We start from the raw sequence: 25,295 nt of genomic DNA, 5'->3' as shown, positions 1-25,295 counted from the left end.
GTAAATGAGAGGAAAGCTACAGCACATGCAGGTAGATGATGAGGGAAAAGAACATAAACACTTGACCTCAAGAAACTTGGCCACATCTTAAACATTAATTGGATTGAGAAAAGCAGCAAATTCTATCCAGGAAAGCAAGCAAAATAAAGAATCAAAGTACAATAAATATTAGGAATCCATGCATGTGAACCTCAGCATGAAAATGAGTGATTAAAGAAAGAGTCTGGATTCTGAAGATGAACAGTGAGAGTAATAAACATCAAGTCATGGTGAGTGTGAAATCCTCCACTCTTGCCAAGGTCGTGCAGGCTATCTCATGATGAGTCTCACAGCACCTGTACTCTGTCCACATTGTTATAAGTAGTAGCCTGTAAGCCTTGTGACGCCTATATAGCAACAAAGTTGACCTTATGTGAAAGCCCCCTTTTAGGCTTGAATGTGAAATTAATTAATTCGAATTTATGATTATTTTGGTTGTGAAAACTTTAAAAAATTATCTAATCTCAATAATTTAAACTACTTCTAATAATATCCACCATCTAGATAAATTCCCAGCTCCTGAAGTGAAGAGATATATTAAATGCACCGGGGTTTTTCATGGTAGTCTCTGTCCATGAGGTCTCGATGTTAAATGCTCTTCTGCAAATCCATGACTGATAAAAATATAACTGTATGCCTGTAAAATCACGAATGAAAGCGATCGGTGCAGAATTTTGGAGAGGAAGTCTTTCAATGTATTAACAGTAATTGAAGAGAACCATGACAATGGGAATATGAGGAGGTTTGGATTAAATTAAGAATCTCATGATCAAGATTAAGGAGAACCCAGTATCGTATAATGTAAAATGGCTCAAAAAGAACGGCTGAAAGGGCTGCGCGCGCACACATATATTCTTCCATCCTTAATCTCTCAGGATTTAATTGGAATAATAATATTTGCATAAAGGAGATAAGAGTTGAGGATATGGTATTATAATCCAACGTCTTCATCAACCAGGAATGGAATTTGTGTTAGGCAAGCAGGCACGGGACTTTTTGTTCTTTGCCAGATACTCTAGCACTAGCTACTGCAATAGCAGGATATTTCTCTGTAATTTCAAGCAAAATTACATGCACTTCCGTTCACACTTGGCAGTTTTGCGAGTAAATGAAACATGCTGCAAGATTTACCCTTCACCGATAAATTTCTGTGAAGAAATTAAACATGTCTTTCAATCTTTCAATCTTTACTATTATATCCTTAAACTCCTAAATTCTCTTATATCTTGAATTCAACTCCCCTCCACTTGGAAATACCAGAAACATAATTTTTAGTTTAAAGGTATTTTTCGAATTAAACCTCTTATTAACTTCTCAGCACTTAAACTCAAATTAAAACAAAAAAAAAATACATACATAAAACTACAATTTTTTTTTAAGAAATTCACCGAATTTAGGCACTATTTTGTTCATGTGCTTCCTCTTGATTTCTCTAAACATTTACAAAAACTATCTACCCTTTTATTTAAAATGACATCACAGTATAGGGGTGATCATTTTCGGTTCGGTTCGGTTTTTATAAAAAAAAAGTAACCAAACTGAAATTTGTTTTTTTATTTAAAAAACCCGAAACCGAAACCGGATCAAACTGACCGGTTTCGGTTTATTTTTAGGATAAAAACCGATTCAAACCGGTTTGGCTTGGTTTTCTTGGGTTTTCCGGTTTTGGCTCGGTTTTCTCGGGTTTTTTTTCCGGTTTGGCTCGGGTTTTTTTTCTGGTTTTTTTCGGTTTGGGTTCGGTTTGGTTTTTTGCTTATAAACCAAACCGACTAGTTTTTTCCAAATTTTAATCAGTTTAATCAGTTTTTTTTACGGTTCGGTTTTTTCCGTTACTTTTTTCTGGTTTTTTCGGTTTAATCAGTTTTTCGATTTTTTTGCTCATCCCTACCACAACCTTGTGCACTTGCAAAACTACCCTTGTCTAATTTTTTTTTTGATTAACATGGATATTCGGTCCAGTTTGTATGTATCTTGATTACTCTCATGAGCCCTAAAATTAATAACCATATAAACCTCTTATGATTCTAAAATTTATAAAATTCAAATTAAAAATCTCTAAAAAATATTATTATAATGAAGCTCAAAAAGTACAATGGTCGTTATTCACCCTTGTACTGTTTTGGGATCCATAGAAGATCCTTACACGTTGTAGATTATTAAGCCACTGGCCCACTGCCCTATAAGTAATGGGCTTTCTTGGGTGTCAAAAGTTGTGGGCCGGTGAAGGCTTTTTAAGATACAAAACAATCGTATTGCTCAAAAGGTTAAGGGCCGGCCTGTGTTGTTTCCTATGTTCTTTAAACATTTGAAACCGTAGAAAGAACAAGCAAACATATCACTTGATCATTACTAGCGATGTGCCGCACGTTCAGATTAATTTTTATTTTAATATAAAAAAATATTCAAATGTTTTTAAAGTTTTTTTTTTAAAACTATATGTAAATTGACCTGATATAATATGTCGATTTAATATAGTTAAAGACAATCTAAACGATCAATAAAAATATAATTTAATCTAAAAATATTAAAATAATATTTTTTAAAATATTAAGACCTTGATAATACTATAAAAATAAAATAATAAAAATTTATTAAACTCAATTCTCAATAAAATCAATATTGAATGATGAAATTGAAAATAAAATTTAACTAAAAAAATAAACCGAGTCAACTCAAATTAACCTGTTAAATACGAATCATGAGACCGAGATAATTTCATAAAAATAAAATTAAAATAAATTATGAAACTCAATTCTTAGTTAACTCAATGTGAAAAAGTAAAATTAAATAAAAAAAACATAAAAACTGTCCAATTCAACCTATCAAATTTATAACTGAATCATAAAACTAAAATAACCTTATAAAATATAAATTAAAATAAATTATAAAATCTAATTTTCTATCAACCTAATACCCCTCAAGGCCAGCATTGTTTTTTCATTCTGATACATTGTTGTAATCGCCGTGGTGACCAAATCGTTATTGCGACAACCAGAGTTGTCTCATCTAACATTTCGTTGTTAATGTGGAACTTGCAGTCCGAGTCCACTGAGAAAATGATTTTAAATATTTTAGTCTTATTCATCCATGAAAGTCACCGGAAAATGACAAAACAAATCACTTGTCAATGTCCAAAACAAAGGTATACGATCAAGAGCTATGCTAGCAGAGAAGGCCATTAAATAATCCGAGAGCTTAATGTTCAAGGACAAGTTGAATTACTACGAACATTAGATATGCCTCCGTGGTCTTTCTGCAAGGCTTACACATTCACCATACCTATAACAATCTACAAGATGATCAATTGTCAGCCCTGCTGCTTGCATGAATGAGTACACAATCACTGGTCCGACGAATCGAAATCCACGCTTCAGTAGATCCTTGCTAATGGCTTCTGCTTTCGGAGACCTTAGTTGAACATTTCTCGGATACTTATATCTGTTGATTGTTGGTTTGAAATTTACATTACCCCACATGTAGTTACTAAAAGATCCAAACTCCCTTGCAATCTGTATTTCAAGTCAGAAAACCAGAATCTTAAGCTAGCAACTCACTGGCATGCCAATGAAGCCTTTAATACTGCACGAACATTAGTTTTTTAGACTTGCCTTCAGTAAGCATCTGGCATTGTCTACTATGCACCTCACCCTGCTCTCAGCCAACATGATCGCCTTATTGGAGGCTATCTCCATGATTTCTTTCTCTCCCTTTTTCGCAACAATATTTGGATTGAATCCGTCAAAAGCTTCTCTGTGTTTTAACAAAACAACAAGCTTTTAGGTACATATATGTGTATCAAAACAAATGAAATCAGAAGGCTATACAATTAGAAACCATATAAGAAGCAGTAACTAACTAGGATGATCCAAAAAAAAAAAATATTGTTTTCTGATAAATAGACGATGAAGGTGGCCCTTCGACCTTACCTGAACAGTTCCTTTCTTTTCAAGATCTCTGTCCAATTATAGTCCATCAACATACCAGACAACGCAAGCAGCTCGAACAATTGTCTGTTCATTAAATTAATCACCACTTGAACTAATTAAAATGGCATAATACTCAATGATTAGGCTGGTAGAGTACTAGAATAATCACTTACATATCGTCGTATACCGGAACTCCCCAGAATTCATCATGAAATGCTACATAAACTTTATCTGCACAAACCTCAGAATCAATGCCTATATACGTACATAGCATTAAAACTTGTTCTCTCTTAATTATCTATTTTAGTACTATACGCTCGAAATGGATATATAAGAATAAATATAGGACGTATGCATATGGGAACCTGTTGTAGATTAGCAATCATTGGCATACGTACATTCATTATTGATACATGCATATATAATCTAAGATGATGCACAGTTTGGTAGAGAAATGTCATGGTTTTGAATTTTACGCAAGGATTGGACCGACAGAATAGAGTTATTAAAAGTCTCCAAAAATAGGGTCATTTTTAGACTTGCATGCATGAAGGTTGGTATTCTTATAAACCCATGTTGTTACTCTCAACCACTACATATGGACAGAGACGCTTCACGAGCTTCTTTTAGTTTGTCCTTGATTTATTTAAAGGCAAACCTTGAAAATGCCCCCTATTATAAAAGTAGTCTCAATTTTGCTCTCAGCAATTTTTTTTTTATCAATTTCCAGAAATTCTCAATCAATCTGCCAATGAATATTTGATTTTTGACTCCATCCCAATTTTACTTTTTTTCTTTTGGCTAAATAATTCCAATAGAGGGGCACGAATTGAGAAAACAAAAATGTCTAGGGACAGAATTGATACAAAAATTTGTTTGAGGGTAATTTCAACACTAAACAAATAGCCGGGGGGGGGGGGGGGGCATTTTTGAGGTTTGCCCTTTCTTGAAATCGCTTTCAGGTGGATCAGATTTTACATCAGACCCGCTACTGCAGCATTGTCATTTGTCAAAGTTTTTGAAAAATGATGCCTCGTGCTATGTACTAAAAATTAACTACTACCGAACGCATATCTTTAGTTTTTGGAAAAATAAGAATTATTTATCTCGGTTAAATTAGCCAGTCTGTTCTTTGTCAGAATATTTTTACATGTATGACAAAATAAGACAGTGATTTCGTAAACTTTAATGTAACGGTATATTATACTATACCACTGTTCTTTGTAATCCAGTTGCACCTCTTCAACTCCCCATCATTAGACCCCTGATCTTGCTTTTGCTGTTGCTGCTGCCGCTGCTGCCGTGTTTGGAAGTTTCTAGCCACTGGGACTTCTCTTCTTTCCGATGGTGAAATTAGGCGAAGCGCCAAGGATATCTTCTGTTCCAATGGAGTCGCTGAACAATCTGTAAGAGAAGAATCATTTGAGTTCTCTGACAAAGATAATGACACAGATGATAGGGATAGTGATGAAGAGCTTCTGTGTAGCCCAATTGGATAAACTCTCTTAAGGTGTTTGGTGAAGAGCCCTTGACTACTTAGCGGCTTCTCTTTTTCTTTGATGAAAATGCTGTTCTTCTCCAGAATCTGTTTTCTTACATTTGCTTTAGACATGCCTGGAGAAGATGAGAAAGTTGCTGTCTTAAATTGGGGTAGATATAAAAGGTTGGGTTGAGTTATCTATAGAAGGTGTGGAGTTATAAAAAACGGGGAGCTTTATAGGTGAAGTGCCTAAGTTGGTGAAATGTGATTACTCTATGCTTCTTGGAATTTAAGTAAAATAAACTGGCCATGGTATACATGATGAGTTACAGGATCTAAGATATTTAATAATAAAATTGATGTGTTTAATAATTGGTTAATTGTTTAGTTAATTTTTTTTAATAATTAAAATGTCTTGGTAAATGGTAGCAGGTAATGTCTTATATGATTTTATTTTGAATTTCATGTTTTATTTTGAATTTAGGATATAAAATCCAGATCTAAAAAGTATTTTTGTTGGGTATATTTTGAGAGAATCTTTTGGATGTATTTTAAGGGTTTTTTTTTAAATTCATTTTGTATATATATATCCATCTTTGCAATATTTAATCTCAAGAAGGTGCTTGTGAATTTCTTGACGTAATTGATAAAATAGGAAATAAAAGTTGCGATGCTTTGGAGTCGTAGCCAATCTAATAGATTACTCAAGAAATAGTTTAGCAAAGAGGATTGATCGACTGCTTCTTTATAGTTTCTGATGCTTTACCTAGCCAATCTGTCTGTGTTTTGTGTTTGGTATATTTAGTTCTCTAATGAAAATACTTTATTTTTTTTCTTACTAATTAAAATAATCCTAGTACCAATACTTACATCAGGACGGGTGTTCCTAAGATCAAGTGGTTATGTAAGTTAACAACAGTTTTTTTTTTTTTTCCTGGTCCAATTTGCTGAATATGACGAGCCATCAGTACATGACGCAGGCCCTATACATGACAGGAATTATTGACTCTTAATTAATTGTAAATGGTTTAGCCATTTTTTGCCCGGAATGATGACATCAATTTTCTCAAATAACCCACATGCCTTGCAAATCAAACCCTTGTACTGTTCATGATTCCCTCCAATATGATTCTCTTTGTTATGCTATTACAAGATGATGTGAAATTAGGAATGCACTTTCAGTTATAGGGTTAATGGTAACGTCCAGCAGATGTAGTTATCATTTAAATTTGCTTTTAGTTGCAGTGTTTGTCTCAGTGCAAGCGTAATGGGTCCAAATTATTCTTAACTTGTACTCTTCTGCCTTGAGTTCTGAACCGTGAAGCATACCTGTTGTCTGCACAGACAGAGAGATCCCATCCCATCCCATTTCTTCCTAGTTACATCACTCTTTACCATATTAAATCTGGTGCAGACAGAGAGTCTTTTTCATAGATTGTTGTTGAATAATATAATGCTCCATTTGGAAGATTTTCTCTTTCTTAGTTCTAACACAGTTCATTAGCACTGGTTTATACCAGTACTAATTTAATGCTTTAATTTGACAGGGAATTTAGTCAAGTGAACTTAGCTCTATAGTGTTTTGCTGACGACCTTGTAGCATCAGACAGCAAATAGCTTTGCTTGCCTTCCTACTGGATCACAAAGCAAATTAAAATCTTGTATTGAGATGTGTTTAGCACTCTATGCTTAGATTTGATTTCTCGAACAACAGTGCTAAACGTTGAAGAAAAGAACTCGAAGAAGAAAAAACTCGAAGAAATAATTAGCCATTGGATATTTATGATCTTAACATGAAATTCAATTCGATTCCATTAAATAAAGGTTTGGGAAGATAACGGAGGCCGAAAACTGGAAGAATGGCGTACGTAGGAGCCCAAAGCTCGACAAACAACTTGAATCGACCCACCACCAAGACCACAATCGAGTTTTTCTTTTCTTTTCCGGTTACAATAGAGTAATATTCAGCAAAGTGCTGAGGCCCGAGAGAGTAGATACTCGGCACTCGCTGACTCTTACAAATCGATAGAATCCATAGCACGTCGAGAGGGAAGGGATCGAGTACTTCCCTAGTTTTACCTGGATTTAGATTATTTGGCCAAGCCAATATTCACGTTATCTTGAACTCTTGGCGACATTCACTCTAATATTGATCAATAAAAATTGTCTGGTGTTAAAATGAAAATCTATAGACTATGGTAGAATCCTATACACGAACGAAGCGATCAAATTATTTGATTGGACTAATTAATTAAAGGCAGCGACGCACATGAAATTATCGTTGAGCCCTAGAAAGTCACAAGGGGCTACATGTCTGTGTGACCTAATTGGTTTCAGGTGGAATGAGAAAGCTGATCAAGCAATTAACTAGCAGTTAGTCATCGAATCAAAACAAAGGATGAAGAACTTATAAGCTACGCATGATTGATAGCAGAACTAGAGTACTGGCATGAGAGAAAAAAAAAATTAACACTGAAAGGTTAGTTGCCTCTATTTAACAGAGTCAAATGCTTAGCAGTGCTAACTAGTGTTGATCATATCACTGTCACTTCACAAACGAACCAAAAAGGAAAAGAGAAGAAGTTAATGTTGGAAAACAAACGGATAAAACAGACAATATATAGGAAAACAAGAGTCTAGATTAGGAACTGTCTTAAGAATGATCTACTTTTTAAAATCACCCTCAATTATTTTTAGGTGGATGGTGCCTAGGCTCATGGTAATCAGCATTAAAAGCTACAAAACCTGACTCTTTAACCCCTTCAGGAAATCGACCCCCGTTTCGCTTATTTCCTATATCCATAACCTCTCTTTCGTAGCCATATTTTCCAACCACTTGATCATTTGCACTCGAAATCCTTGAGGTCCCTCCATGCGCTACATTGCTTTTGATGTTGTGGGCTCGAACCACTTTTCTTCCTCCTATCTTTTTAATGCTGGTCGTGACCATTCCATCGCCATCCACTATTATCTGCAGGCAATTAACATGAAGCACTTCAGAAATGGCCCGACAATAAGGATATCAACCGGTATTGGGCAAACAGTTGATTATTGCTATAGATGTTGACACGAATTCTTTACCCTTTCACTTGAAAAAGTATCGACTTCCACAGCTGCTCATTTCCCATATCAAGGTTCAAATGAAAAATGTTAGTAAAATCGAAAAATTAACGTCAAGAACCCCAGATGAGAGTAAAATACAAGACAGTAAAGGGAAGGCAACATACTTGGATGGGCACGTGCACTGTTGAGCCATGCACTTGTAAACAGCAGTAAGAGCAGCAAGCATGTAAACTTCACAGGCGAAGCAGCCATTTTCGTTGAGTATGTATATCTGTTTTTGCATTCAAAACAGCAGAAGGGAAATAAATGAAAGCAAAAAACTGAGATTTATAGAGACTCAAATTAACACGAGTCAAATGTAGCTTTATAGCTGCTATATACCCTAGTGAGATAGCTATGGTCCCAACATTCGTTTCCCCATGTTCAATTGTTAATTAGTTACTGTTAATTCAGAATTTGTACACCAACTTATAATACATTAAATTATTGCATGAACCCTCGGGTTACCACATGTGTCAATTGGACCAACGAAAACGAGAATCTCAAAGCACTTTTTCAATCACAATATGATTCAACTTTTTGTGCATTGGGATGTCATGAAAGGTTTCGCAGTCCGACAGGGTTTAATTATAACCTGTAATTTGATTAATTAATAAAACTCCTAAACTCATTTATAACTGATATATCTGTGCATATTTGATAATAGAGTTTATCTAAAAAAAAGTATAAATATAATCTTTTTGAACATGTCTTAATTAGAAAAGTACTTTCAAACCTGGTCCAAACGTATTGCCAAAACACGAGTTAGTGTTTTCATTAATTAAGAAAGAATGTGTTTTTGAAAAGAAAAGAAAAAACTGCTAATTTAATTAGGATGGTCGAAGTGGCTAAGGGATTATTTGATTTTATACGATAGTGACTAATTATTATTAATCAAATACCATAAACAAGGAGGAGTGGGCTATAATCAACTCTTGACGATTGGCGTTGGAACCAATACAGAGCCACTAACAGTTTTGATGGAGGTGGAGGTTAAGAATGTGACAACGTTGAAAGGAAACTAACTGTGTTTTGCGCCTGTCTGCCGCCATCCAATCAACGAGGATGGTTTTTCTTATTTTACGAGATTTATAAAGTCTAATGCTAGGCTTTCTATGTTTATTTTTTCTATAGAATTACTGTTCCCTATATAATGGAAAATGGATTCAGATCAATTCTAGCTCTTTCTATTCTACTGTGCTCTAGCTTCAGATTGGCTATGGACATGCTTAACCAGGCGAAGTTCATGATTTCATCTGTCAGAATATTTGGCAATAAGCAAGCTAGCTAGCATGGTTTCTTTCTGAGTTTAAGGTAGTGTTTTTGGCATATATAACCGGGTAAGACAGTGACTGACAACGTCGTTAATTTGTACTCTGATGTTTTGGGAGAAAATAGAATAGAATAAATGCTAGATTTTGCCTGACATGATTTCTATCCCGCTAAGAATATATTGCAGTCTACTAACCACAGCTTCATGGGAAATAATAAGGGGCAGTTGATTGATCACAAACCAAAGAGAAAATCAAGGGGCCGGGAGGTGATCACACCATGGATTTACTAAAACATTAACATCGCTAATTAATTAAGATAAAACATGAAAAGCTGCAATATTGGGGTTTAGAGCATAGGAATTAGAAGACAGAAGGCGTTCCTCCCAACTTCAATATTTTGTTTAGAAATTCTGTGGGTGGGCTCTCTTCCATTGAGGACTGTGTGACTATGAATTTCACCAAGAGCCAAACTACCACCCTGCAACTATGGAAACTTGTGCTACGTATCCTTTAGCCACGGCCCTGCTATGGCTGCCACATGACAACCCCTTTTGGTGCTTCTCCAGCTCCATGCAGAAGACTATTATTATATGTCTCTAGCTACCTGGGTAAAATATTTGTTACTGATATATGTATATATATATATATATATGTATATATATATAGTAATGGATGGAGTGCTAGTTATTCAACGGTGTGTCCCACAAAATATATTATTTTTAATATTCAAAAGCACAAATTGTCAAAATATCTGACTTTGATACATATATATATTCTGCTCTTTTAATGAAAAAAAAAAACAAAATATAAACTATTCTACATAGTTCGAAGAATAAAAATACAAAATTGAAAGTATGGAACTTATTGCAAATAGGGAAGTGTATTCACTGTTTTTTTATATATAAAAAAAAGACAACAAAAGAAGTGTCACGAATAAAAAAGACACCCGGTAAAAAAACGAATAATTATTATTATAAAGATTGATATTATAATTCTAAAGGATTTATTTTTTTCAAATCACACAGAGCATCTGCAATGTAATATGTTTATGTTCTTTTTCAATATATGAAAGTTGTAATAATGTCCATATAGGTTAGTTTGATCATATTAAACTAATATTTATGATTAAATAATATTAAATAATTATTAATAATAATGTCCATCTGAGTCCCAAGAATGGGGATGCTGGACTCCTTTCATGAGCTCCTCGCGATGGGCTTGAGTTTCCATGCTGAGGCTTGTTTATATTGTGGGCTGAGGTGCCCAAGAACAAAGACTGGGTGGCCTGCCGCATGCCCTGGCCCTTCTTGATGGCCTTGATTTATTTCAAGTTCCTCACAGCTGCATGCTTAGGCTCCATGTAAGCACTAGCAGCATCCACGAGGACCCACTTGCAAGGAGGCGTGGAGCTGAAAGTTCATACGACTAACAAGCATTTGATCAAAGTAAAAGCTAGAGGCTCCCTCGACCAAAAAGAAAGAAAGAAGGAAAGAAAAGGCTCCCTCGTCCTCAAAATTTTTTGAATGAGGTCTCTTGGCGTTCATTAGTCCTCCGTGCTTCGAGTTAGTGGAATCGATTTTCATTTTGGAGTTTTGTTTTCCTGCTTATAAAGTTTGAATTTTTATATTTGAATTTCCACCATTGAGATAGGGTTCTAAGTTTTAGTCTAGACATTGAGAAGATGAAAACTCTTCTAGACATGCAATTTTTTTTCTCTATCTACGATCAATTTATTTGTGGGTTTATCTCTTCATAAAGGGAAAAAAACAAGTCACGAGCAAAATGATGAGTGCTGGAAATCTTACAAGGTAAACATAAATAGAAGACATTTAATGATGAAAGAAACTGAAAATCTTATAATTTAGGAGTGAAGAAATACTGGGCACACGCAATTATTAGTATAGTTTTTTTAATGGAGAAACGAAACAGAGATGATTATGAAATAGCAATTTCTACTCATTGCGAGCTTTAGGCAATGAAAAGCAATTAGGAAGAGCCACGATTTCAAAGTCAAAAAACTATATGTACTTATATGTAATCATGAAGTGTTCCCTATTCCCTTCTAAACTAGTCCCACCCATTCCATTTGCTTTGAATTTTTTTTATTTTTTTCTGGGAGTCCTTAGTCCCACCCACCCACCCATTCATCATTCATCCACTTTATTTCTAGCATTAAATCCCCTTTTTTTTTCTTTTTTTTTTGTTCTCTCTCGAGTTTTTTTGTCCATTATACATCAAAGCAAGCATCATCATCAAGATACCGGCTTCCAACAAAGAAGTATAATTATTCTAATGGATTTTAGGTATGGCAAAAATAATGCTAACCGAGAGACACATAGTCTAGTCTGAAGAGAAAGCAGGGCCTCTAGCAATGCCCTTTTTGGCTCCTATCATCAAATATGTTTTTGGAAATGAATTCAAACTTACCATCCAGACAACCTGGAATTACTCTTCTTCAATAACCTATAAAAATCCTTTCCTCTAATTTTGTTCTTTCCATGTTTGCTCTCACAAAGACCATATCTCCAGCCATTTTTATCTAGAACCAAAGAGCTAAAGAAACCCACACACTGAAACTTTACCATGCACTTCAGATAGCCTTTCACACCCCCAAAAAGTTAATCACCTCCAGGCTCTCCATCAGTATTCTTTTTTACCAGATGGGGGTAGCAACATCATCCATGGCAGCAAAATTTGCTTTCTTTCCACCAAATCCACCATCTTACACCATATTAGTGGATGAAGAAACCGGAAAACTTAGGCTCTCATCAGATACACTCCACCAGAGGGACAACGTGGATGTTTTGAGATTATGTACCAAGAAAGGCAATGAGATTGTTGCCATGTATGTGAAGAATCCATCAGCTTCATTGACAGTGTTGTATTCTCATGGCAATGCTGCTGATATTGGCCAGATGTATCATATTTTCACTGAACTTAGCTTGCATCTCAATGTTAATCTTATGGGGTGGGTCATCTTGATCATTTTAATCGATGCGTATCAACAATTTTTAGTTTCTTGCTACTATTATTTTTTTTGTGTGTTTTGGATTTTATAGTATGATGATCTATGGCATTTTGTTCTTTGGTGTTATGCAGGTATGATTATTCTGGCTATGGACAGTCTTCTGGAAAGGTATAAAATCCTGTCTGTTTCCACCTGACTTTAAAATAATCGATCAGAAAGTTAGTGGTCAAACTAAAATCCAAACCAGTCAAGCTCACTTGGGCATGGAATTAATAGCAGGTCTCATACTTTCATGAAAATGTTGAGAGAAAATTTTTAAAAGTCAAAGCATAGAGAATCGAAATGTGACTTTCTATGCTTCATGACAAGACTCTTTTCTCATGTTTCCCTTGTTCTACACGGGCTCGAGCAAATTTGGCAGGCCTGCCTAATTAACCTCAGAATTAGAAGGCGGCGGAGGGGGTTGTTAGGGTGAACTTCTAATTACCTCGCAATATACATGATACACTGAGAAAGTACTTATATTATGGTAGAAAAGAAGTGAGTAGTGTCCGGGGTTTACTACAATGTCCTCGGTCTCTACCAAGCCGACAGAGTTAAAATGCATACGTGGGTTAGTCCCTTGAACTAATCTAAGTGAATTTTTTCATCACTTTATTCAAATTTAATAGTCCAACAACTTTGAAATTCTACTGACGCCGGCATTCTAGACTCACCAAATGACCAAGCCTGCTTAAACCAGGTGCTGAAACAAGAGATTACACTTTGAACCATTATCATTTTTGTGAGCTACCAAGTTAAAAGTTCTCGAGTAGAGAACGTACTCAATTTATCACAGGTTACATTTCCACTAGTAATTACAAGTCTTCTAGAAAACTCTGTTTCAGTATAGCGTGCTGTTTTCTCTGTGAATTACAGTAAGTGAAATGACGGCTGATTTTGTGCAATGCATTGATGCCAATTAGCCAAGTGAGCAAGACACGTATGCTGATATAGAGGCTGCATTTAAATGCCTTGAAGAGACATATGGAGTGAAGGAGGAAGACATTATATTGTATGGCCAGTCGTTAGGGAGTGGACCTGCTCTTGAATTGGCTACTTGTTTGCCTGAATTAAGGGCTGTTATTCTTCACAGTCCTATCCTGTCTGGCCTTCGAGTCATGCATCCTATCAAGAAAACATTCTGGTTCGACATTTACAAGGTTCGTCTCTCACATTTTCGCATGTAATTTTAATGTGTTAGATTTGATACTTTCTTTCAGGGTAATCCTTTATTTTTCCTTGCAGAATATTGATAAAATCCCGCTAGTCAATTGCCCAGTTCTTGTAATTCATGTGAGTACCATTTCCTCTTGTTTCTCTGCTGAAGCCGAATTCAGTCTGGCATGTTCTGCAAATTTTGATGCAATATTTTAGCCTTATTATAGACCTTTGCTTCCAAATAATATTATTCATACTTCGACACAGCAGAACTTTTCCTCTTTCTTTATAAATAAGGATCTGAGCTTTCTGGTACAGCATTGAGAAACAGAATTTCACGATATGAGTTGTGTTCTTGCAAAAACACATTGATGTTCTGTTGTCATCACGATGCGGAGGAGTCCATTATGCAGTATTTTCCTGTAGTCAAACTTTTTAATAAATAATACGATTTCGTTTGATTAGGCCTGAGCTATGACTATGAATAACCACTATTCTTAAGGAATGGCTCAAAATGGCGCAGAATGGATATGGAATATGAACCGGTTGCTTCGGAGAACTCGAAATCCTACATTTTTTTCATGAAAACTTGTTGCAATACTTGAAATTGATCAAATTTAAGAAACAGAAGATGCGAAAAATTGTGTGATGAAATGTAATTTCCCTACTGGTTCTTGCAGGGAACAGAAGACGAAGTTGTGAATTTCTCTCATGGGAAGCAGCTGTGGGAGCTTTGCAAAGAGAAGTATGAGCCATTGTGGCTTAAAGGAGGAAACCACTGCAATCTGGAACTCTACCCAGAATACTTGAAGCATCTCAAGAAGTTCATATGTGCCATCGAAAAATTGCAACCGCGTCTTAGAAATGTATCAGCCCAAAGTACTGATCAACCTGAACAACCCTTGAATACTGCAGAACACAATGCGGAGAAGCCAAGGCCAAGCACAGATCATAAAGAGAAGGCAAGGCCTAGTATTGGACACAAAGAAAAATCCAGGCTAAGCACAGACAGTAGAGAGAAAGCAAGAGCCAGCACTGACAGAAGAGAAAGGGCACGAAAGAGCATTGAACGCATGGCCAAAGCAAGAAATAGCACGGATCAGCCAGAGAAAGCTAGGAACAGCTTCGACCGGTCCATACAACTAAGGCTTAATTTGTTTTGTTTCGTGTCCTTTGTAAGTCTATGTTGAGGAATATATGGTGATGTTGGTAATTGGAATTGGTTATGGCAGGTTGGGAGACATGGTGAGGTCTGTTGGATTGTGCAATGTTGATTGTCTGAAGCAGACAGCTGCCGAGGCCTGATCGATCAGGTTAAGGTCAGCAATCCTATATGAGCCGTAACATCCTTTTCCAATTCCTTGTCTGGTTGATTTAATTTACTGTTTCTAGTACACATACATCCATTGATCACAGATCTTCTATTCTTCTATCTATTACAGTTACCTTGTGGATTCTGAAGTCTTTGAGAAAGCTCCAGCTTGATAAATCAAATCATGTTGCTCCTAAATAGTCCTGGATCACTTCAGCAAAAAAGAGAAATTCCTTTGCTGCGGCTGTTTGCGCTTTCAAAATAGCATCTAAGCAAGGGGAGTATGGTCAGCCAGCAATCATCAACTATCCCCTACAGCTTTTTAGTCTGGTGATTGCTGGTTGGTTCTTATTGATTTTATTATCCTTATTTTCATAACCCTCCTCGTCCAATTTGCTGTTTGCCTTTTCCTGTCGATCTTTTATGTGAATTCTTGTAGCTGAAATGACTACAAGTGCTGTGGCTATTCAGTGAAATAATTTCATAAATATATTTAGTAGAATTAAACATGTGGGCCTATAAAATCAAGCTTTTTTTTTTTTTTGTTCGAGCAAAATCATGTCTTTTGTAATTACTAGTGGTTTTGTCATGTGCACAGCAACCAAAACCATGTTAGAGCACCCACCTCTTATTTGCAAATCATATTAAGAGGAGCTCAGCAAGCACAGTGACTCAAGAAAACATTGCTGCTTGCCAAATCCATATTTACTTTTGATTTCATCTGCAAGTTCTGTGATGCGCGTATTTCGCATGCTTTTGATTTGTTTATAGAGAGAATGATTATTAGACATTTTGTTAACATATCAAATCAAAAGCAGAAATCAACAATTGAATCAGCTCACTGTGTCAGGATTTACAATCAGCGTGAAATATCCTAATGGCAACAAAAGGTACAGCATCTATCCACGTCACCGAATTAAAACAGTAAATAAGAAATAAGAAGAAAAGCCATGAGAAATGGTAATCAGCAATAAAATCAGGTAATATTGATTCCTGCTTATATTCACTCAACGTTCAACCCACCGTTGTCATTGTCTTAAAACCCACACAGATGGGTCGAACTGGGCTTCAACCGGTCATCAACGCGGGAAATTAGAAATAAAAAACCCAACTTGCATAGTAAAAAAACCCAAGTTGAACGGGTAACCTGATCGACCCGATCAAAACCCAACTATTTAGTACATTATTAGCCTAGTGATGAGTCTTAAAATTCAAAATGTTTAGGAATAAAACTGATGTGTTGGGTAATTGATTTGATCTCTTGGTTCAAACAATTTGATTCATTCTCCTTTGTCAAGGTATCTAGTGACTTGATATGAAAAATCTAGAAGGTTGGTAAGTGGTATTAGGTGATGTCTGGTAAGGCAATTAATTGGTAATTGTAATAATAGCAGGTGGTGCCCAGTAAGTCAGGTGACTATAGCTTATATATATAAAAGATCATTTTTTATGGATATGGAGATTCTCCAATGATAAAGTCAATAATTTTATAAAGAGAAAAAATACAATGATATTTTAAGGAGATAGATTTTGAAAATACATTTGCTATAAATATTAGGAATAAAAAGATTACAAACATTTGTTCTGAAGGTCTCATGATATATTTATAACTTATGAGTTTTGTTTTTTTTTTTTTGTAAAGAAAAGGACCTAGAGTATAATTTTACCCTTACAATATTATCAGTTATATTCTACTCAAAATAATATGTATTGAATCAGTATAAAATTTTGAGAGATCCACATGGAACTCGAGAAAAATTCTATGGCGAGTGTTGAGTTGAAGCTCATTAGAGATGAAAACGGGACAGAACGCTGCTTGGACCCAAACATACTGGGCTTAAGCATGACATGCCGAGCCCATAATGGTGATAATGTGCATGCTTAGCATGCCTACGTACACCTAGTTCATTGCATAGCACCCATGCATTGGTTGTCCATGCATTCATGTGCTCATGCAAGGAGCATGGGCTCGAACCTTACTTGAGCTCGTATCCTTGAGTTTTTTTTTTTTTTTTAATTTTTCTTCTCTTTTTTAAGGATTTATTTATATTTATTTTGGGAATTTTTCAGGTCAATTTTATTTAGATCCATCACATAGTATATATGTATTTTCTTTCAAAATTTAAGATTATTTATTTATTTATTTTAGATCGAGTGTTTTAAGTAGGGGTCATATAGGTTAGAATAGATTAATATCCATACTCATCCGACTTTTTTACCTTTGAATTTTACTTGAACCCGATCAAGTTTTAAAAATTTCTATTTATCCAGGTTGGTATGCATAGGGTTCAGGTGAAATTGTTATTCCAAATAACACGATGCATGGATATGCATTTAATGTATATCGATTCCTTTTACTTGAAAGATGATAAAAAGGAATAGAAACGAGTCAAATGACAATGCTTCGTCCGAGTAACCGAGTGCAACTGGTTTTACTAGAGAGTTACCTGTTATATCGTTGCAATGATGAATTGGAATAAATCAACGGTGTTTCCAAGTGAAAAACTTGCCAGATTTTATTGATCTTTGTTCCTTGACAACGAGACTCGAGGCTGCTCCTCCACCGCTCTCCCCTCTATTTATTTCCTGATCTTGAACATCATGATCAACTCACTTGACAGGAAAATTTAATATCAATCAACACTTAAAATGATTTGAAAATACCATTAGCCATCGAATCATTAAAAAAGAGAAGGTCTGCTGCTACTGCACCGGCCCTCACTTGCAGTACAATACAGAGAAGAGAACAGCAGATGCCAATGATCATTGTATATAAATTTGACGGGACGGTTTTGTTGTTTTATTCAAATTTAATTACTAAACTCATATAAATTATTCCAGGCTCTCTCCTTCTATGATAATAATCTTGTCTGGGCCTTTCATCCATCGGTCGCTGCCCTGATTTTTCTGGCCGGCATCAGCCTCCAACTGCCGTGATAAGCACACTCAAATTAGCTTCTAAACCCAGATCGAAAGTCGGGCCCAAATTGATAATACCAGCATTGGGTTGAAAGCTAGCACCCCTTTTTACAAAGTGATTTTTATTTTCGTTCGAGTTCAAAAGGAGAAAATAAAAATAAAAATTAGGAGGATATTGTGGATGCTGAGATGGCAGCATCTAAGCCTTACAATTTACAAACACATAACTCCAAGTGCAAATCCCTGAAAGAGTACAGTGGTTTTTGTCTGGAATAAAATTCTAGAACCCTCTCTTCTTCTCATTAAACCCCTCAAGGGTTTTTTCTCTTCTTTGCAACGCTCTCCCCTCCTTTGCACTGATATAGATAGCTGCAAGAGGAAGCCCGGCAAAAACATTCTCCCACTCTCTCTCTCCCCCTCTTTCTTTCATGGCTCCAGTTTTAAGCAGAAGCTTAGCTACTTCTGCCTCTTTAATCTCCCTCCCCTCCACTATAAGACATCCAAATAACAAAGTCTTAAATCTGAGAAGTGTTTTTTTGCCACAAAATAACGGTCTCAAAAAGGAATTTTCCTGTTCTGGATTAAAATGGAAACTTGAGAAGAGAAATGACCGGATTTCGGTTCGGTGCGAGGCTGCTGTGGCAGAGAAGGAAGCTACTGATACTTCTGGCGAGAAGTTTGAGTATCAAGCTGAGGTGGGTCTCTTTATTATTTTGTGAAAGTTGGGGTCTTTTAGGTTTTGCGAATTGGGTATAGGTTTTTCTTGTGTTGTATTTTTGTTTTGTTTGATTTCAGTTTGACCAAGTAAAAAACACTCTTTTTTTAATGGATAATTATTGATGTTTGTGCAATTTCTTAGCTGTTTATGGAGTCCCGAATACTGTGATTATGAAAGCTTTACCAAAGATGGATGCCTTTTTGGTTTTTATTGTTGTTACAATTGGTTTTTAAATGCTACTTAGTTTGGAGTTAAAATTTTTGTCTACAAGGCACTGAAAGTTGGGAATCTCAATCCTTTCAGGTCAGTCGGCTCTTGGATTTGATAGTTCACAGTCTGTACAGCCACAAGGAAGTTTTCCTTAGAGAGCTCGTGAGGTGAGCATTGACTCTATTGGTATATAGCGAGTATTTTAATCTTTGTTAATACCAGGCTTTATGAGCTTGCTAATTTTCTATCTAGTCTGTTAGTCGGACATTGGAATTTTTTGTGTAAGGGGCAACATGAAAAAGCAGCCTATCTGGAAAGGCTTTTATGCTTTTTCTGCCCATTTACCGACGAAGAAACGAGTCACTATTTTCTTTTCTGTTGATTTCATGTTGTTCTGGTAGTGCTTCCCATTGTAGTAGACATAGTGACTTAATTCTATTACTGTGATGCAGCAATGCAAGCGATGCTTTAGATAAGTTGAGATTCTTAAGTGTGACCGAGCCCTCATTGCTTGGGGATGCTGGTGACCTCGAGATACGCATCAGGCCTGATCCAGACAATGGCACCATTACCATAACGTATGCAAAGACTTCTTTTAATTTCACTTCCTTCTTGTAGATAAGCATGCTGGGAAGCAATTTGATCTGATTTTTCTGAATCTGCAGAGATACTGGCATTGGGATGACAAAAGAGGAGCTTGTTGACTGCCTCGGAACTATTGCTCAGAGTGGCACATCAAAATTTCTAAAGGCTCTTAAGGTGTCTGTTTTCTCCTTTAGATAACATCAAATCGCCTACCATATTTGGATTCTGCTGGACTTGTAATTAAGTTCCCTGCCCCGTTGTCTACAGGAAAACAAAGATGCTGGGGCAGACAATGGTTTGATTGGCCAATTTGGTGTTGGTTTCTATTCTGCTTTCCTTGTAGCTGAGAAGGTGCATTGTATTTTCTATGAACTTTTTTGTATATATTGCACTGTTTGCTATTATTTGAAGTTTTTGTGACTGTCATTTCTGTAGCAAGTTCCTGATTAAACTTGATTATCTATATTATTTGCAATCAGGTCGTTGTGTCTACAAAGAGCCCAAAGTCAGATAAGCAACATGTTTGGGAATCAGAAGCTGACAGTAGCTCTTATGTCATCAAGGAAGAAACTGACCCTGAAAAGCTCCTCCGCCGTGGAACTCAAATCACACTTTATTTAAGGGTACACATGCTCTCTGGATATTATTCACAAATTAGATGAAAAACAGGCATTTAACCTTATTATTGAAAGTCAGTATTATTTGCTTATGGTTCAAAAACAAAGCTGAAAATTTCTCTCTTTTCTGGCCTGTTCTGTGTGTGGGATTTGGGGGTAGGGTTCGCACGTCTCTTTGTCCAACTTCAGTAGTTGTGATCAAAAGCAGGCTTACAAATTATTGTCCTCTTGCAGGAAGATGACAAATATGAATTCTCAGATCCAGTCAGAATTCAGGGGTTGGTGAAGAATTACTCTCAGTTCGTTGCTTTCCCTATCTATACATGGGTAGAAAAATCAAGGACTGTTGAGGTCAGAATGCATCCCTCTCTTACTTCCTGCTTATTGTCAAATTTACATGAAATTTGAAAAAATCTGGGTGGGTGGAACAGTGGTTTGCATGTACATTAAATAGTTTGGAATTCTTAAAGGAAGTTCATTACTCTTACCATTTAAAAACTGTATTGGCTATTTATCAAAAAAAAAAAAAAACTGTATTGGCTCTTTGACCTGGTTTCTTAGAACCTTTGTAAGAACTTATATTTTCTGAATCACACAATGTTGTATGTGAGTGATAATTTGAGCTGAATATTGTTTGCCATTATTAGTGTTGCTTGTACATTTAAGCCTATACCAGCTAAAGCGTTTCTGCGAAATTGAAACCTTGGGCAGGTGGAAGAGGAGGAAGAACCGAAAGAAGGAGAAGAGGTGCCAGAGGTAAATGCCATCACAATCTTAATGACGGTGCTATGATTTTCATTTAATTAATCATGCCATTTAACTGGGTTCATGTTCCTGGTGCAGGGTGAGAAAAAAAAGACAAAGAAAACTAAAACTGAGAAGTATTGGGATTGGGAATTAGCCAATGAGACAAAACCGATTTGGGTGAGTATTTAAGTAGGTATTACCTTTGTTTTTGCAATTTCTTATATAATGTACTCTATGTTTATCTTCTATTTGTTGTTGTAGATGAGGAATCCGAAGGAAGTTGAAAAGGATGAATATCAGGAGTTCTACAAGAAGACATTTAATGAATTTTTGGATCCACTTGCATATGCACACTTTACCACAGAGGTACCATAATATTCATACTTCTTACTTGGCTACCAATTTTTCAGTGTATGAAATTAACTTCAATTTTTTTTGCAGGGAGAGGTTGAGTTTAGGAGCGTTCTATACATTCCAGGAATGGGGCCTCTTAACAACGAGGAAGTAATAAATCCTAAAACAAAGAACATTCGTTTATACGTGAAGCGGGTATTTATCTCAGATGATTTTGATGGGGAACTGGTACGTGATGTAATAATTTATTGAAGTTGTAACTTTTACTGTTTTCTGCATTTTCTTCACGCATATTTAATCATACATAGATATTGTATTTGAATTTTAATCATATCCATATAATGTTGTACTTTATCCTCCATGCAAATTTTTTTATTGTCTTTTACGAGTCAACACACTGTTTTTGGGAGTTTGTCATGAAGTTGCAATGTTATACAAGAACAAGCTAAGTATGTTGTCCTTGCCTCTTTTTTTGGCAGTTTCCACGATATTTGAGCTTTGTGAGGGGTGTAGTGGATTCCGATGATCTTCCTCTTAATGTTTCTTGAGAGATTCTGCAAGAGAGTCGGATTGTAAGGATTATGAGAAAAAGGCTAGTTAGGAAAACATTTGACATGATTCAAGATCTTTCTGAAAGTGAAAACAAAGAGGTTAGTGGCATGCAGTCCATGTATATTTTATCCTCTGTTCGGCCTGTGTTTTACTAATGAATAGTATATACATATGTTTTTGATTTTCAGGATTACAAAAAATTCTGGGAGAACTTTGGCAGGTTTCTGAAGTTAGGGTGTGTTGAAGACTCTGGTAATCACAAGCGCATAACTCCACTGTTGCGTTTCTACACTTCCAAAAGCGAGGAGGAACTCACAAGCTTAGATGAATATATTGAAAACATGGGAGAAAACCAGAAGGCTATATACTACTTGGCAACAGACAGCTTGAAAAGTGCCAAGAGTGCGCCCTTCTTGGAGAAGTTGGTTCAAAAAGACATTGAGGTACGTGCGTGGTGCAGATTTAAGTATACCTGCACTTGAGTTCACATGGTGAAGGCAAGCTTTGCTGTGATGCAGCAACACATGATTTTTTTAGCTGATGAAAAATAAGCTAATCATCCTTTTCTTTGTAAAGTAACCAATCTAGCTCAACCTAGAAAGTAAATATTTGATTGTTTTAAATAACAGTTGTGCTGCTGTGGGTGTTGTGTACTGGCTGCAGCTGTTGGGTATATGAAACTGTAAAAACCTCGAGTAAAATAATACCTATACAACACAGACACACAGACACACAGATACACAGACACACACACACAACCTTAATGATTTGTTTTATAAGAATGTAATTCTACAACAAACACTTCTTCAAGAATGAAATAATTGAAACCTTAAATAAAAGGAAGGATTATATTAAATCAGGCTGAAGTAGGTTTAAATATTTTTAATGATTTCCCAAATTAATTCATATTCATGATTTCTGTCTCCTTTTCTTTTTACCTTGCCATTCCTTGTAGCTGTCACTATGATAATGTTATATTTTGTTGCACTTTCTTTTTCTTTATAACCCGTTTCAGGTTCTGTGTTGGCATAGACATCTTATATTCCTTTACATGTTCCTGGATGTGTGATGTGGTTTTGTTTGATGCATTGTTTGTAGGTCCTTTATTTAATTGAGCCAATTGATGAGGTTGCCATCCAGAACCTGCAAACCTACAAAGAGAAGAAATTTGTTGATATCAGCAAGGAAGATCTAGAACTGGGTGAGCACTAGCAATTTCTGTATCTATTATACAATTCATTGAAGCAAATCAAAAGCTTTTTCATGGCATGGCTCCTCTCTTCTTGGGGCTCTAGTTTCCATCTCGCTAACAATGTAGGTTATTGATGCAAGGTGGTGATGATGAGGTCGAAGAGAGGGAAATTAAACAAGAATACAATCTCCTATGTGATTGGATTAAGCAGCAACTGGGTGAAAAGGTGGCCAAAGTCCAAGTTTCAAAGCGTCTCAGCTCTTCTCCCTGTGTGCTTGTCTCTGGCAAGTTTGGTTGGTCTGCCAACATGGAAAGGTTAGAAATTGTCTTTAACAACACCTATCTCCTCACCCCACCCCACCCCACCCCACCTAACAGAAGCTCAAGCTTATTCAGTTGATCTTATTTCAAATGTTTCGTGCTTTTGAAGGTTGATGAAAGCACAAGCTCTTGGAGATCAATCCAGCTTGGAGTTCATGAGGGGAAGGAGAATACTGGAGATTAATCCAGATCACCCAATCATTAAAGACTTAAACGTAAGACAGTTGTTCTCAACACTGTTTAATTCGGTGAAGCTATGGTATTGTTGCTGTTGATGTTCTTCCTTTTCTTCTTCTACTACTACTACAATCACTAACTGAGGAGGTAATGGAAAACCCGACGAGAGACAGCTTTGAAGAACCGATGGGTCTTTGAAGTTATTTACCTGCCAAGATTTAACTACACACACAGTTATTTAGTTAGTTAGAGGCTTATGTGATCAAAAGGGTTCGAGGATGTCAAGAATCCCTCTTGGAGTGTCAACAATTGACCATGTAAATGGATGGCAGTTTCTTGTTGATATATCGATGAAGTATTGCCTTGTGCATTAACTTCATGGATGAAAATACCTAAGATGAATTGCTTATTTCTAGATGAATTGCTTATTTCTAGACGGAGTTTCTGATTCTTAGATTGTTTGCATATGCAGGCTGCTTGCAAGAATGCTCCTGATAGCAGTGATGCCAAGAGAGCTGTTGACCTCCTATATGATACTGCATTGATCTCCAGTGGATTCACTGTAAGAATGAGAATAGATATTTTTGAATTCTTTTAATTGCTCAGCATACGCTAGTATATGAGTAGGCTCTTGTTATTCACATCTTTCCCTTGATGCTGCAGCCTGACAGCCCAGCTGAGCTGGGTGGTAAAATATACGAGATGATGGCCATGGCACTTGGAGGGAGATGGGGTAGATCAGATGGAGATGAGGCAGAGGATAATGCTGAGGAATCTGATGCAAATGCCAGTGAGGCCTCAGAGCCACAAGTAATTGAACCATCAGAAGTGAGGACAGAGAGTGATCCTTGGCAGGATTAATTATTATCTTGACGTCCTAGAGAATTAGGCATCATTTTTATTATGCCCTCGAGGGAAATAACTCCTGCAAAAGAGAGAGGTGGGGTGAACTGGAGAGAGAGAGAGAGAGGTGCTTATAAATTTGTGACGGGTAAAGAATCGGCGGGGTTGGATCTTTACAGGATTGCATCATTTCATGGTGTCAAAAGAACTTGTGGAATTGCATCCTCTCATGAGTTTTAATTTGATCAGCAGTTGCTTGACTCTTTTTTTTCAACTTTTGATTATTTTTTTTCAATTTTAATTAATACTAAGTAGTTCACTTTTTTTAAATAATAATTAATTTTTTAATTGTTTTTTTGCATTTCATAATACTTTAAAAAATGTTATAATTTATCTTTATTTACTTGTGTATTTATTTTTTTCTTTTATTATTAATATCAATTTTTTTAGTATTTAATTAATATTAATTAAATTAAGTTATGTTGAAATTATTCTAACGCAATCTGTTGAACTTGGTCATTCCTAAAATAACTTGGGTGACAGTGGATGGCCATTAAAACAAGTCTAAAGATGAAATAAAAAAAATAAATCTAAAAAAAAAGAACTGAAATGAAAAAAATAAAATAAAATAAGAAAAGGAGCTTTTTTCTTTATTTTGAGAAAGGTAAATCCTTTTAATTTCATGACGAATTGCAATTCCGGGTAATTATCAATTCTCGGATTTTTTTTTCATTTACTAGATGTGATCTTTCTCTCTTA

At 35.9% G+C, this 25,295-nt stretch overlaps 3 protein-coding genes across 6 annotated transcripts; 2 read left to right on the top strand and 1 right to left on the bottom strand.

Moving 5' to 3' along the window:
• Positions 1–2,744: 2,744 nt before the first annotated feature.
• On the bottom strand, positions 2,745–5,670 carry LOC133704801 (uncharacterized). Of its 2 annotated transcripts, XM_062129797.1 has the most exons (6): positions 5,178–5,670; positions 4,139–4,196; positions 3,966–4,049; positions 3,648–3,789; positions 3,319–3,548; positions 2,745–3,087 (listed from the first exon to the last, which is right to left on the bottom strand). In XM_062129797.1, the coding sequence occupies exons 1-6, from the start codon at positions 5,575–5,577 to the stop codon at positions 3,060–3,062; spliced, it is 942 nt and encodes a 313-aa protein (XP_061985781.1). In that variant the 5' UTR covers positions 5,578–5,670; the 3' UTR covers positions 2,745–3,059. The 2 variants fall into 2 exon arrangements, with proteins under 2 accessions (XP_061985781.1, XP_061985780.1); XM_062129796.1 differs by lacking the exon at positions 2,745–3,087 and having other exon boundaries at positions 3,097–3,548; positions 5,178–5,667.
• A 5,771-nt stretch (positions 5,671–11,441) lies between these two features.
• On the top strand, positions 11,442–15,810 carry LOC133704589 (uncharacterized). 3 transcript variants are annotated; one of them, XM_062129464.1, is made up of 7 exons: positions 11,442–12,789; positions 12,921–12,957; positions 13,755–13,991; positions 14,077–14,124; positions 14,670–15,121; positions 15,222–15,329; positions 15,432–15,810. In XM_062129464.1, exons 1-6 carry the CDS (start codon positions 12,482–12,484, stop codon positions 15,292–15,294), a joined length of 1,155 nt encoding a protein of 384 aa, XP_061985448.1. In that variant the 5' UTR covers positions 11,442–12,481; the 3' UTR covers positions 15,295–15,329; positions 15,432–15,810. The 3 variants fall into 3 exon arrangements, with proteins under 3 accessions (XP_061985448.1, XP_061985449.1, XP_061985447.1); XM_062129465.1 differs by having other exon boundaries at positions 15,406–15,810; XM_062129463.1 differs by having other exon boundaries at positions 11,443–12,789; positions 15,222–15,308.
• A 2,675-nt stretch (positions 15,811–18,485) lies between these two features.
• On the top strand, positions 18,486–24,810 carry LOC133705566 (heat shock protein 90-5, chloroplastic-like). The gene is given in 18 exon segments (XM_062130846.1): positions 18,486–18,915; positions 19,242–19,315; positions 19,601–19,726; positions 19,814–19,907; positions 20,001–20,084; positions 20,213–20,356; positions 20,585–20,701; positions 21,062–21,106; positions 21,194–21,274; positions 21,359–21,463; positions 21,539–21,679; positions 21,931–22,101; positions 22,192–22,446; positions 23,102–23,204; positions 23,336–23,510; positions 23,626–23,731; positions 24,166–24,255; positions 24,357–24,810. Coding segments are annotated over 18 exon segments (2,376 nt in total). The 5' UTR covers positions 18,486–18,648; the 3' UTR covers positions 24,555–24,810.
• Positions 24,811–25,295: the final 485 nt, after the last annotated feature.

Source organism: Populus nigra, chromosome 10 (assembly GCF_951802175.1).
Source record: "Populus nigra chromosome 10, ddPopNigr1.1, whole genome shotgun sequence".
NCBI classification, from domain to species: domain Eukaryota; kingdom Viridiplantae; phylum Streptophyta; class Magnoliopsida; order Malpighiales; family Salicaceae; genus Populus; species Populus nigra.
The sequence above is the reverse complement of the archived record's forward strand: the minus strand, read 5'-3'. Positions and strand labels throughout refer to the sequence as shown.

What these genes read in the sequence shown, in the direction of transcription:
- LOC133704801 (XM_062129796.1), bottom strand. Translation starts at nt 5,577, where the DNA reads ATGTCTAAAGCAAATGTAAGAAAACAGATTCTGGAGAAGAACAGCATT. An exon ending in AAAAGAAAGGAACTGTTCAG is followed by an intron (nt 3,790 to 3,965) that starts GTAAGGTCGAAG and finishes GTTAAAACACAG; the next exon opens with AGAAGCTTTTGACGGATTCA. An exon ending in ATGCCAGATGCTTACTGAAG is followed by an intron (nt 3,549 to 3,647) that starts GCAAGTCTAAAA and finishes CTTGAAATACAG; the next exon opens with ATTGCAAGGGAGTTTGGATC.
- LOC133704589 (XM_062129464.1), top strand. Translation starts at nt 12,482, where the DNA reads ATGGGGGTAGCAACATCATCCATGGCAGCAAAATTTGCTTTCTTTCCA. An exon ending in CTCAATGTTAATCTTATGGG is followed by an intron (nt 12,790 to 12,920) that starts GTGGGTCATCTT and finishes GGTGTTATGCAG; the next exon opens with GTATGATTATTCTGGCTATG. An exon ending in GCTAGGAACAGCTTCGACCG is followed by an intron (nt 15,122 to 15,221) that starts GTCCATACAACT and finishes TGGTTATGGCAG; the next exon opens with GTTGGGAGACATGGTGAGGT.